This window comes from Cryptotermes secundus, unplaced genomic scaffold, assembly GCF_002891405.2.
Source record: "Cryptotermes secundus unplaced genomic scaffold, Csec_1.0 scaffold2147, whole genome shotgun sequence".
In the NCBI taxonomy this organism is placed as follows: domain Eukaryota; kingdom Metazoa; phylum Arthropoda; class Insecta; order Blattodea; family Kalotermitidae; genus Cryptotermes; species Cryptotermes secundus.
The window spans coordinates 36,721-51,330 of record NW_019731613.1 but is presented as its reverse complement, the minus strand read 5'-3'; the positions used below and the strand labels follow the sequence as shown (position 1 = coordinate 51,330).

The 14,610-nt window shown below is 39.5% G+C and overlaps 1 protein-coding gene across 4 annotated transcripts in view; it reads left to right on the top strand.

Annotated features, from left to right (window-relative positions):
• LOC111867328 (clavesin-1) overlaps positions 1 to 14,610 on the top strand; it is a 44,448-nt gene that overhangs the window by 22,416 nt on the left and 7,422 nt on the right. For 3 of the 4 annotated variants that reach the window (XM_023857082.2, XM_023857081.2, XM_033752639.1), the window contains exons 2-5: positions 7,627 to 7,834; positions 10,438 to 10,597; positions 12,753 to 12,814; positions 13,683 to 13,876. In XM_023857082.2, the coding sequence (XP_023712850.1) occupies positions 7,636 to 7,834; positions 10,438 to 10,597; positions 12,753 to 12,814; positions 13,683 to 13,876 (615 nt within the window). In that variant the 5' untranslated portion in view covers positions 7,627 to 7,635. Of the gene's footprint in view, positions 1 to 5,433; positions 5,668 to 7,626; positions 7,835 to 10,437; positions 10,598 to 12,752; positions 12,815 to 13,682; positions 13,877 to 14,610 lie in introns of those variants that run through there. The other variant, XM_023857080.2, reaches the window with a different exon arrangement.

Here is a 14,610-nt window from a genome sequence, read left to right as displayed (position 1 = left end):
ATCGCGAAAGAACCTTTCCACAGCTAAGCCATCGAACTGCAGTATATGTCAGGTCATTAAGCTCGGAATCACATTTACCAGTACTCATTGGAAAATTACTTCAATTGGCCCATTTCTGCAGAATTCTTTCGCAGCCCGGATAAAATCACATCGCGGGCCGCATATGGCCCGCGGGCCGTAGTTTGGAAACCCTTGATCCAGACGAATGCTGGAATAGTACTTTAAGTTAGGCCACGGCCGCTCCCTTAAACATTTGTTTAAATTCAGCATTCACCCATCATCCGGTAGTCTGGAGCTACAGACACTACGTCACCGACAGCTTCGCTACATGAACTACGAACTACATACAACTCGTGCCGGAATACACCGAGCTGCAACGCGCTCGTCTTGCTTGCAGATTCTCAGTGCTGTGTGGCAGCATAGCAACGAACGTGACGATAAGTCTGGTCTTGCCATTTACGCTAATCTTGTTTTGAAGATTATGAATGTTTAAGAAGATAACTAATTCCTTGAACAATACCCTTTCTTGAGAGGCTGACCGAGTGTCGTCAGATAAATAAAAAAAAAAAAAACACGTCCTTTATTCAACCAAAAGGTTCATTACCGTGTTCACAAAAGTCGGCCACTTTACACTACCCTAAGCTAGACTAATCAAGTCCTTACTCTCACTCCCTCTGCCTTGAAATTCACATCGAATGTCATCCTCTCATCTGCGTCGGTGTCTCCCAACGGTTCTCTTTCCTTCAGGTTTCCAATTAAAAGAGTTTTGCTTTCCTCTGTTCCTTCTCTTCCTTTTCCTTGTTATTCATTTTATGCACTTCCTTTCCTTCTGTTTCTTATTCCCCCTTTCTTTCCTTAATTCTCTACTATTATACCTTCCACTGTTATCTCCCACTTCCCATTTCTTTACCTTGTCTCAATTGCTTCGTTTACAGTTCTATCTCCTTCTTTCCTTCATATTATCACTTCTCTTATCTATTATTCTTAGCCCCTTTGGTCTTATTTTTTCCTTATCCTGGATATCGGCTCTTCTGACAGGCTCTTGGAAGAGGTTTTGAAACTGCTTTGTTTCCACGCGCTTCCCAATTCGTCATTCAAACTGTCCTACAATTGGGTGCTGTAGGCCCTGTAGGCCTATAGTTATGTGGTTACTGAGTGTCTGAAACCTCCGTGAGGGTGCAGCAGCAGCTAGTGATGACGTTGATCGTCAGGTGATTAGATACCTTAGATACTATTTTCAACACAAGATGGGATCCAATATTGTCACACCGGAAACGTCGTTGAACAGACAGGACACTTCTTCCGTACCGTTGTCCCTCAGGGTATGACGTACTTTGAAAAGTATTTCAGACGAAGAATAAGAGAGCGCCGCTGAATAACTCAAGAAAGAAAGAAAACACAGTTTTTCTTAAGCAATTGTATGCGTACCAGTACATTGCATTGAATTTATATGCATTATGGGTCAGGGGTCGTGACTCCCGAAACATTAGTTGAACTGTTTTGTACTGTCTTCCCTGAAGCATTACTTCCGGAAGCAGTTAGGTAGGCCGCACATAGGCATGCGTCAAGACATGCAACAGTCAAGACACGATTTCTGCGACGTGACTCAGACCGGTGTGCAGCGGTTTTCATAATCTCATTCGTTACAACTGTGCTCCTTTCTTTGCGTCATGTCGCAGACATCGTGTCTTAACTGTTGCATGTCTTGACACATGCAGTGTGCGGCTTACCTTAGCTGACTTCCACTTAGATTGAATTACCTTAAGGGCAGATGTTACTCGAGTAGTCTGTTACAAAATGAGCTGTATCAACTGCAGATGATCAGATGAAACAAAAATTAAGTGCATTTACCTGGAAAATACTGGGAGGAAAAAAGTACTCTTATGGCAACTGCCCGAAGGACTGAAGAAAAGAACGAAAAAGTTAGAAAAGCCGATGCGCTAGCCGAGAGTCGCTCAGTTTATCTTCAGAAGACAAGTCAGCAGCGTATTCCTTCGATCAGTATTATTGTTATCTCAGCGTTAATTTCGCGACTTTTGTTCTATGGTGAGACGGCCATGTGTTTTGTTTGCACGATGTAACAGTGCGTGTACTTATTAGCGCTGTCGGCCACGCCATAGCTCAAGAGGTTAGTCTCTGGCTTCCCACCGCGGCGGCCCGGGTTCGATCCCGGATCTGGTCAAGTGGGATTTGTGGTGGACAAAGTGACGCTGGGGCAGGTTTTCTCCAAGTACTTCGGTTTCCTCTGCCAATCTTTATTCCACCAATTGCTCCACAATCACCCTCACCTATCATCTGGGGCTGGTACAATAGGCCAGAAGTGGCCGCAGTGCAAGGGACTTAGTACCACTCCACTAGCAATAAAAAAAAAAAAACATTAACGCTGTTTCGGTCACCACTGTGACAATCATGAAACACACTCCTTCGTATTGCCTGTGATCTGGTGCACCATTAACACCTGTATTCCCTTACCTCTTGTTGAGTGAAACACAAATTAAAAGTTTTCAAGAATAAAATTCATGTTGTTATCACTTGGAAGTTGATGAAATTGGTAATTCTCGTCGTTCCTTGTGTCCCTGGTGCATTTGTGTTGCTGTTTTCTCTTGTGCCTCTTAGCTGAAATGTGCACTGTTGTGTGTAACTTGTTGGTACTGTATACTTATAGGAATGGCCATCGTAATTTACGAATATGTCCCTGTACGTAATCCCCCAAAGCTGTCTCCACCTTGTCGTGGTGGTGGGGCTTGCGTGACTGTGACCTGGAGAGCTATGCCGGCCGTAGTTTAACTACCAGTAGTGTCATCCATGCCGGAAATGTCAAAGGGTAGAGTCCAGAATAAGGGATATACCCTTGTCCTCCAGGTTGGGGGTTGGCCATGAGGCTAACAACCTCATCCTGTAAAGGGAATTTTGTTCAGAAACCCAACAACCAGTCTCGGGTCATCATGCGTGGGTCCATTCCTATGGCAGAATGCACTGGTTGTGGAGACTGGTTGTAGAGGAGTCCAAGGCTGTAGTGCCGAGTGGTTTGGTAGGTAGGTAGGTAGATAGTTTAACGGAACTTTGCACCTTGCCTTGTTAAAACTCAGTTTTTACTCATCGTCCACACACGTTGGTCGCACTTGTAGATACGTACTTCTTTCTTGTACTACTTGTAATAATGATCACAGGGTTGTTTATTTTATATCTCAGGATTAATTAATTTAGAAGGAGGTGAGGGTTGTTGATTCGGTAGAGCTGAGGGTCTCTTTATCTCAGAGCCTTGAACGGGCCACAACTCAGAGAAGCAGGAAAGTACACAACGCTACACTAACACTTTGTCAAGTTTAGTTGATTTATTATTGTTGAACACTTGTTGAGCCACTTCTTAATTCAACTTCGAAATCAGTGACTTTAGCTCATTTGTCGGCACACACACATACAATCAAGTATATCAAGTTCCGATAGTTTATTGTTAAACATTTATGCCCTTTGTTACACAATTTAATATTTCTTTCAACTTGCTTAACTTTGTATATATTGTGACGTGGATGGTGCAACAGGAAGTAGGGGTCACGTGAACTCTGCAGTCTCGCGAGTGACGTCACATACCCCCACTCTTTCCCTCATTACGCAACGCTCGGTAAACACCCCTCCCCCGCGGTGACGTAACAGCACTTCCCACAGGACACCGCGGTTACTATACAGCAATAAACAACTCTCGGCAGCGTTATCAAGCAACGCCTGTAAACACGGCGATTACGCAACAAGGAAGCGAGGTGCGTTTTCCACTGTCCGACTGAAGGTTTTTAAGAGAGACTGGAATGCGACTGACAAATGACGGACCCGACCTCTCGTCAGAGAGGGCGCCCCAAATGGACAGGACAGTAACTTTCATGTAAGGAAAAAAGGCACCAAGACAGACTGACGGACCGTCAGTCACAATGTGACTTGGACTTGGACTTGGACTAAGCAGTTAGTTGAAATAGAGCAGCAGTCGCGGAAAGAAGAACTGAACGCGTGGTTAGAAGATTTTATAGTGCGCGATAACTGAGAAGTCAGCCAGTGAGGACTTGCTGTGTGCCTTCAAGACTTTGTGTGTGCGGTAATACAGTTATATTTGGGAGTGTGTAATTCACAGAGACTTGTATAGCTCCCGCGCTATAAATACGTAAAGACTTCTGAGGGTAGAGTGAATAGAATAGTGTGTAGGGTTTGTACTCGTAAATTGTGTAAACCCGCATCAGTGTTATAATTAATTGTAGCTACGACTTGTAGGTTGTTAAATAAACGAATTAACAATCCGAACGTTGTCTTCAGTAGCAAAACACGTTACAATATCTTTCTTTGATTCACAACACTTTATGCTTGTAGACTTCTTACTAGTTATTACTTTCAACTGAATATCACAAGTTTAATTCTGTATGCAAAGAGAGCGGTGAGTGACTAACACTAATTTTACGTCTGATCTCTACGAGGGCCGGTGTGTAAGTGACTTCGACAACTGACTTCCCTTCGAACCATCAAGTCCTTGTTCCATCAGCGTCTTTGCTCTGTCACACCCTTAAATTTTAGTGCTTGGTTACATTTGAAAAATAGGAGTATCTTAATTAGCTATTCTTCCAGTCTGTTTAAGGATTACAAGGAGTTTAGGTTTCTAAGCGCTAATGTACTTTCTGTCAGAATCTTGACAAATGTTAAGCTTGGCTTGGGTTCTCGAAATTTCTTCGTTTAAGTTACGACATGCACAGGCTGTCAAGTATCGAATTTTAAAAGACTCCCGCAGTTACACTTTCAAGTTAAATTTCTTAAAAAATATCCACGGAGTTTCTTCCTGTTCTTCTGCACGTGTGAGAAGACTCTAATTCCTACATGCAAGAATAGACCTATGTCTCACTGCACTTGTTCATTGCATCCCATTGTGAACAATTAAAATTTCTAATTAATAAAATTAATTACATTTAAATGGTTGCATGGCAGTGGTGCGGTTACAGTAGATAGGTAGGTAGGTAGGTACTTGTGCTTAATGTGTAGTGTTCGTGTTTAATGGCTCAAGACTACGAATGTTTATTGTCATGTTGAGTTTGGGGGTTTTGCTGCTATCCAGTGCAAAGATGACTTAGATTTCCAAATACTGGATTGTGAGTGTGTATGCAATTGCCATTCGTGTGTAAATTGTTCTTACTGTTCAAATGAGTGTGGTATTTCTCTAGGCTGTGCAAATATCTCAACTTTATTTCTGTTTTATGACGTCCACGGTGTTTGCTGTGGTTCTGTGTTCTGTGTTGAATCTGCATTACGTAGTTCTCAGAAAATGTCATTAATGGTATGTTGATTGTTGGATTCGCTGTGCATTATTTAAATAAGCTGTAACACAAATGACCCTTAATGACTATATTAGAAGTTGTAGCTTAGTCACTAGTTATGTAATGTTTTTACCAAGTATTTATAAGAAGTTTTGAAGGAAAACCCGAAGGAAGGTGATCGCAAAGGAAACCTATGTGTAGAGAGGTGGAGAATGTTGAAGTGGATGCAAAGGACAAGACTCTAAGACTGAGAACTGGAATAATCTAGCTCAGACACGGGACCTTTTGAACACAGTAATGAACCTCTACGTTCTATAAAGAGAGGGAAATTTAATTACTTGTTGAGCAATTGTTAGCGTCTCAAGAAGGAATTATGCATGAGGTATGTAATTACACTGAACATGATATACTAGGTGTAGAGACATTGCTTCTTGTTTTGCAACGATGAAGGCGCCTGCCCTCATGCCAGAGGTCTACATGACAAGAAGTTCCACATATATTCCAACACGTGATAATAATTCTATATTTCACTGTTCCACCTTCATCCTTCGGAGTGCCTGCTTTTGGTGAGCTCCATTCTGACAAGCAGACGCTTCTGACACCTAGGTTTGCGAAGTAAGCTAATCTGATTTATTAGTACATAACCCTCAAACATAATCCACTCTGATTACACAGTATTTTTCTCTCTATGTGTTAGGTGTAAATAATGATTTAAGCACGCCTTCTATAGTCAGTTCTGAGCGCAAATTTCCCTGATCAAGTGACGTCTCTGTGCCAGGAGGCAGCGTCACAATGAGTGCGGAATGCGAGCACATCAAAGACACTCGCTCTGAGAGATTGGAGTCCTTTAGGATACTTTAGTCACCCACATGTTGGCCTAATTCTTCTTGTATTTACGCTTTTCAGCAGGCAGACAATTGATTAGTTGCAGTAACATTCTAACAGCACGTAGTTACTCTGCTGAGTTGACGAAAATGTGTACGTGTGAGTCAGTATGTTGTAATGAAACAATCAAAACACATTGCAGCAACATGCGACAGATCAGGGGTGAAACATACCTCACAAAACATTGTTTTGTTTCGACAGAGATCTGAGGTGGTCTCGAGTATTAGCAATTCACGGGTCAAACTACGTTGGAATGTTTTTGGCAGCGGTATATAACAATAAACATGACTACATTCTGAACACTGTCCAGCACTGCATTTTTTTCAACAACAGCTTTTTGGAAACAATGCATTTCCGTCATCAACCGCAAGGGAGAGGAGGTTCATACCCAGAAGGGCCTTTTGAAAACAACCATCTTGATTACCGATCAGCCATAATTGTTTCTTACAAAGTTAGTAGATATGTTTATAATCTACCCACACATTAGGTGTAATTGCTGTCAAACGGAAAGCTGAATATAGTCATCGCGTGGCCACCATATTGTTTGGTTACGTTCTCCAAAATGAACATTCTAATAAAAGTTGTGCTTTTTACTACGTAAACATTTCAGGATACGATGTTAGTGATACTAATATTGTCCCTGGGTCAGAAATACTCACGACTCGAGAGTTGATATTGCTATTGAATTAAATAAAAAGCGCAAGGGTTACGTCATACGAAGTTTAATGAAAATCCGTTAAGATAACTTCATGAATTGAAGCTTTCACAATGACTAAAGTAATAAAATCTTCTAGAGAAGGTTCCAGGTGGTTAGTCAGTTAATTAGTGTTTCGCCGGATACAACTGTCGAACGAGGAGGTTTAGCTAGGAAGAGATGCATTTATGTTATCAAACCACAGTCTGTGTGTTAACATATCAAAAGCCTCTGAAATTACTTCATAAGTGCGGTAAAGCATACAGTGATTTACAGTATTTTTCAGTTATACTGTGGAATTTTCCTACAGGCCTAGCCTTTCACACGATAGAGAGTCTGTCTATCATTAGAACTGCATGTGACTGGCACCACTTAATTGGCGGCCAGACACCTCATCAAGTTTATTTTTGTGGAGATGACACTTTAATCAAAAATGAAAATTTCCACGTAACTCTCAAAATAAAAGAAACGTAAAAATGGTGCGTGAGATGGCAAAACAGTGCGCCAGTAGTGTTGATTGCAAGTAATGCTAATTCTACTAATAGGTGCATATGCTAACAATAGTCTCTTTCATTATTTACGTAGTTATAGTACTGGATATTATGATTGCACTGCGGGTACGTGAAGCAGAGACCCTAGTGTACGTACGTGTTTGAAAGTTTAATGTGAATGAGGTCGAGACTTTGCGCACCCCTATGTGCTGAATGAAGCGCTTTTAATGGCTGTGGGTTGAGAGACGGTGGTTTTGTGTTCTGACTGCAGTTTGAAACCATGACAACGACTCGGGTGATCATGTCGTATCAGTGGAGTGCCGGGAACGGCGAGAAGCCTGGTATGCTCGGCCTGAGGGAAGAAGTGGCCCAGGTGGCCAACCGCGAGCTCAGGGAGAACAAGTCCATCCGCGAGCAAAGTTTGCAGCAGTTTCGCGAATGGATCCGCAAGAACCAGGACATCTGCAGTTGCAGGACAGGTAACCACTTCACCGATAAGTCGGGTTACTTAAGAGTGGAAAGGAGGAACTTACATATCAAGGAACTGTTTAGTTTTCATAAATTGCCAAGTATTAGCTACCGGCACACCAAGGAAACTGGCAACCGCAACGCAACCGCAATTTCCGAGAATTATTATCAGCCTGAGTTGAACATATGTTACTGAATATTGAATATTATATATAATATATATAATATAATATATAATTTTATATATATATATATAATTTGAATATTATCCTCTCATCCAAACCTAGGTCTGTCAAGTGATTTCTTTTCTTGATATTTTCAGACTAATATCGTATATTGATGTCTCAGGTCCCATCAGTTCTACATTTCATACCTGTCTATTCTACCTTGATTTAACGAGAAGTTCTTGGAAGAAATAACCGTCTACTTTCTTTTGAAATAACGCGGACCACATAGAAAAAGACGCGTCCAAACAATACTTCTATTGTTGCATGTGTATTCATTGCCGCTGTAACGTTTGTTACATATACAGACACAGGTTGAGCGGACGGATTTATGAACTGTGCCTCTGGGGTTGGATTCGGATGCGAATCATACAAATACGAAGTTTCATAAAATTGGTTCAGGCTTTCAAAATTAATACGAGAGGAGCCACAGACACACAAAGAGCATGCTGGTCTCGTATGCCCATCTTTATTTTTTCAAATTAAGGAAAGTAGCATATGAGCCGCGGTAACACCTGACAGAGACTATAAATTATGAAGAGCCTCTTGATGCAATTTTCTTCAACCTCCAGGTATCCAAATATTTCTCAGCACTTCATATGTCTGTCTGTGTTTACTTATAAGTTTGTGAACGTATGACTCATCTACTGAGACCTAAGGAAGTTTCTGAAGAAAATAATTGCACTGGAATTCAAGTAATCTGTATTTGAGTCCGTCCACAAGTTAAAACATATAGTATGTGCATGTATAGGTTAGTCGCTGGCTTCCCACCGCCGCGGCCCGGGTTCGATACCGGGGTCTGTTCAAGTGGGATTTGTGGTAGACAAAGAGGCGCTGGGGCGGGTTTTCTCCGAGTACTTCGGTTTCCCCTGCCAATCTTCATTCCACCAAATTCTACATTATAATCACCTGGGGCAGGTACAATAGGCCAATCAGTGGCTGCCGTGCCGAGTGGACTCCACCCCCCACTAAGAGAAATATGCATGTATATATGTATATTGTTTTGTAACAAAAGAACAGCCAAGCATATATATATATATATTTCAAAATGATTTCAGTCAATTAAAAGGCTGTCAACACCTTCATCCATATTCCTCACACTTTCAGAAGATGTCAAGAAGAATTTGGTGAAGACCTATCTTTTTCATTAGGTCACATAAAAATAATAAAACTTTTTGTATGCCTAGATCCCACTAGGAAGACCTAGATGTAGTTGGGAGGATGATATTAAAATTGGTCTTACAGAAATAGCATGAGGTGATATGGTCTGGATTGATCTGGCTCAGGATAGGGACCAGTGGAGGGTTCTTGTGAACGTGGTAATGAACCTCCGGGTTCCTCAAAATTTTGAGAAATTCTTAGGTAGTCGAACGACAGGTGACTTCTCCATAAGAACTTGGCTGGTTGAAGTTAGTTAGTTAGTTAGTTAGTCAGTCAGTTAGTTAGTTAGTTAGTTAGTAGGCTTAGATCTGTTTCATCCGTAGGCTTTGATTGTATTGCCATAACTTGTAAGTGCCTTGAATTCCAATGCAGCTACGTATTTCCAAAGACAGGCATGTGTGAAGCATGTGTCCTTCACTATAAGAAAATTATATATAATATACAGCTGTTGAGTATTCTCTTCATTCACTAAATAGTCCTGAGGGCGAAACCAAGGGAATTGTGTTGCTACAGTAGATTACATCACAAAGTTGTATTTCCAGGTGTAGATGTATGGCTGAGGCTCAAGGATCAGATCCATCACCCATTTTGAATTTCATGGTAACAACTTCAGTGTAATGTTTCTGAGAGAACGTGAACAACAGAGAGGCAATCAGCTGTGGTCTTTTCATTTGGATTCTAATATTTGTTGAATTTCAAATTTTATAGGTTTTCAGTGAGAGGGATGCAACCATTTCCCAGATCTCCACTTAAATTTTTAGTTCACCATGCAATCCATGGTAGAAATAGAGCTCCATTGTTTCACTTTCAGAAATACTAATCCTCCAATTAAGAGGAGGTGAGGCAAGTGCCGAGTAGACCTAACTAACCTTGGCTATTCTACTTCATTTAGGGACACAATGAGTTTCAGTGTACCAATGGCAATGGTAAGATTTATCAAAAAATCAGGCTGATGTTTTCAGTTTGAATAGTATATGTGAACGTGCATTGGTAATTGCCTCACTTTATCATCTTTGGGGGACCTTATTTAGTTAATACTCCTAAGTATAACAGACACTATTCCAATAAATAAACTTTAGCAGTGCTTAATGTTTTATGCATTCTTTAAAAACACTCTAAATTAGAAAAATGTAAATTGGGGCCAAGTATAGTGAATTTGGCTGCCAGTTGCATGCACAACATGTCTATGGAACATACAGTTCTCTATATTGTGTATTTTTTGTTTCCAGATGACAATTTTCTTCTGCGCTTCCTACGTGTCAAGAAATTCAGCTTACCCATGGCACAACAAGTGTTACTGAAATATATCAATTTTCGACAGACATTCTCACATTTGCTGTACAATTTGGACTATCTTATCCCCTCTGTCAATGAGCTCATCAGCAGTGGGTTAGTTATGTTTCATTAACCCTCTGCACCTGACTTAAAAACACATGAATCCCTAGAGCCCTGCTTCATAGGCCACAATGTAATTATATATGTTGTCTGTCTGTGTGTGCGTGTGTGTGTTTGTTTATATAGGTTTACCTACAGTTGTGTTATTATGGCACACAACAGTACAACATACCGACAAATTCTTCAACAAAGTACCAAAATAAAAAATTAGAGATCTGTTCTAAATGCAAGGGAATAGGGACAGATGAAAGAGGGATAAACTTTTTAATTTAGCCCTTTACAGCCCAGTGGTTACTATATGAACCACCTGCTATAACATAATAACTCTCTGCATTCTGTCCACAGAGTGCATTTATGTGTTTCATATGGTTCTCACAGTAAACAGTGTCTGTTTCCCCAAGCAGCATTAACCAGGAGGTCTTTGTAGTGGTGACATGTTTCCTGTGAGGTACAAACTGAATTTTTAAATACAAGAAATTCAGTCTTGAAAGGGTTAATTGCGTTTTTCAGTGATTTACAAGGTCCTGCCCCTTCCATCTGCTACACTTGAGTACCAGCTCCTTTTCTTACAGGAGAAAAACTAATCTTTGTAAACATCAGAAATTACATTTATTGACCAATAATGTGTTTATTTTGGCATAATCATATATAAATTGTCAATTATGAGCCGGGATAATGTAGTCGGTATAACAACTAGCTATGGACTGGATGACCAAGGGGTTGGAGTTCGAGTCCCAGTTGGATCAAGAATTTTCTCTTCTCCAAATTGTCCAGACCAGCTCTGGGGTCCACCCAACCTCCTATCCAATGGGTACCAGGGTTCTTTCCCTCGGGGTAAAGCGGCCAGCCCTTGAAGCTGACCACTCACCTCCAAGTAGTGCCAAAGTCAAGAGAATGTGGATCTATACATCCACTCCCCCATACACCTTCATGGCATAGTGGTAGTGTTTAATTAGTTAAGCACAGGGAAAACTTTACCTTTTTAATTGTCAAGTATATTTGAAGAATTCTATTCATATATGTGACATTAGTGATTTGAAAATAATGATTTCCTGTAGTCTGGAGTTCAGTGGTTTGGAGACAGTGGTGGTTCACTAGTCAGATTGTTTAAAAATCAATCAGTATTTTCTGGGATGCAGGATACATAACTTCCTAAGTACTGTGCCACCGCTGAACAGTTGTGAATTGTTCTCAAGTTCTGGATAAACTGGAAATTCAGTATGAAGGCAATTGAAACATAAGCATGTGAGTTGCTGTCTATTTCTGATCCAACAAAGAAAGACTCCTGTACCATCCCTTTCTGCATCCTTAACTGAATGACTTGCAACAATACATCAGCACCCTGCCTACACAATTTACAATTTCCTCATTTTTCACAGTGCCACTCACAAGAATTTCATACTTATATGTCCAATGTGGCCTTGATACATCATGAGTTCAAAGCAAGATGCGTGTTTACTATGACAAAAAAAGCGAACTTAAAATACTGTACTGGTTGGGAGGCTGGTTAATTGCCTTATTTCAGAAGACAGACAGTACTAAAGGCACCTGATTAACTTAATATAAAGGAAGTAAAAAAGTTCTGGAAATACAAATTATTAAAATAAGGAAAGAGTGTGAGCATTAAACTAGAAAACTAATGGAGTACAGTCATCTACACATTGGGTAAACGTCAAGGAATCATTTTCCATTGAACAAACAAAAAACTGACAAACATTATTCCAAATCAAAAAATTTGATGGCAACCATAATTAAATACAACGTTTTCACCACAAAATAACTAACCTGCTCATATAACTAATCTGAAGCATCCATTTGCTCAGTTTTAGCAATAAGAACTGTGAAATTATAATAAAGGAAATTCCAACTAATATGTCATTTTCACTTAACTAAAAATTTGTATTTCTTTAGGCTATAACTGGTATTTTGAAGACATATTATGTAACAGAAGTTTTTGAAGATGTTTTATAATTTTATAATTCAGCTGTTTGTTTGTTTCCTCTTCTGTTGTATACAACTACAATTTATTATTGCTACTTTCAAAGATTACAAGCTATTTTTAAGCATGTTTTATATGTATACATAGTTAAATAATGATTTAAACTTTGAAAACACATGTCTGACTATTACTATTACCATTGTTTTTCAGGTATATGTATGTTTCACCCTACAGGGATAGTAGTGGTCGTCGAGTGATACTCTACAATATAAGTAAGTTAATGATAAAGTTATCAAATTAGATTCATAGCAGTGGACACTGTCTTTTGTGAACAGATGGAACATCACATGTACTCATAGAAATACTTCTCCCCCCCTCCAAGATAAAACTTTCAGGAATTATGTTATAAATTTCATACTAGATTTACAAATTGTCATGACCACACAAACCAAATTACATGTAAATATATTAAAATAAGAACAACACCAGCTTTAACAAAAAATATTCTGAGAACAGTACTGAAATTTAAAGAACTCTTATGCAGAAACTGCTAAAATAATAGCCACTTACAAATGCAACTAACAACATACTTGTATCTTTTAGTACTGGTAATACATACCTGTGCTTTTGAATGGAATTTTGATGCTGAATATTTTATCAAAGTTTTTAAATTCGTTCTGGCATTACTGTTGATATATGGATTGTCTGCTGAACAGCATATTCTTGATTTTTTCTTCATGTTCTTGACATAAATTATCTGTTCAAGTAGATGGGAGAAAATATTTTACTCAACATAATTTCAAGATTTATATGCAACACAAACCACTGTATGAAATGATTAAAATGAAGTCTTACTTCAGTATCAGTAAGAACAAATTACTGTAAAAAACTTTCGCCTTGTGTTTCCACATTTTTATCCAGCAAAATATGTTAAACATTTAGCTCAAAGGGCAACAGAGAATGGGTTAAGCCACTTCATACTTTGTAAGATTTGAGGCTTTCATGGCGGTGATTATGAAGAAAGCAGTCTTCTGGGATTTGGCACTGTATATACACCGTGCCAAATCCCAGAAGACTGCTTTCTTCATACATCATACTTAATTAACAATAATGTTAACTACAGAAATATTTGTACTGCAGGTAAATTTGATCCTCATAAATACACCAACGCTGACATGGCAAAGGTGCACCTGATCACTTATGAGGTTCTCATAGAGGATGAGGAGTCACAGGTGATGGGCTTCACACATGTAGGTGACATATGTCAGGCATCAGCAGCTCATGCCACCATCTGGTCGCCTACTGAGTTCACCACACTTGTCAGATGGGGCGAGGTAATCTGAGTCAGCTCAATATAACTGCAATCTGTTTCTGTAATGCAACTTGTATTTCTACCTTGATGCCTTTGCTTTCAAAGAGCCTAACTTCCACAAAGTTTCCATAATGAAATGTTGTGTATCCCCCATTTCCCACATACATTCTATATACTCAACTCATCTTAACTTACTTGACTTTATTATGCAAGAAATATTAACAAAAAATATAAATAATGCATTCCATTGTGAGATTCGATGTTCTCATGGCAGTGATTATGTAGAAAACTGTCTTCTGGGATGTGATTCTATGTAGTTTGGTTGGTAGATACCAACATTTCAAAGGAACTTGTTGTTTCCATCTTAAAGACAAGAAATGTTGCTCTAGGGATTCGTGAAATCAGTTCAATTTCTGTTCATATCTCTTAGTGTGAGACCAGATTTCACAGCCATACACGAAGAAGGATACAAATAGTCATATACAAGGGTTGGAACTTTAATAGTGGCAACTATTTATTTACAACTGATACAAAATAGATGCATGTTTCAGAGTTTTACTGTCCTTCAGTGTAGTTACCAGCATTGTGTACAACCCGTTGCCAGTGATGTGGAGGTTGTAGGATACCTTTAGCAGCACCTGTTGTGTTGATAGTTTGAATGGAGCAGTCTACTTCCTGAAGAATCTCTGGAACAGTTCTGAAGCAAATGCCACGAAGTGGTTCCTTCATCTTAGGAATCAAGTCGAAGTCACAAGG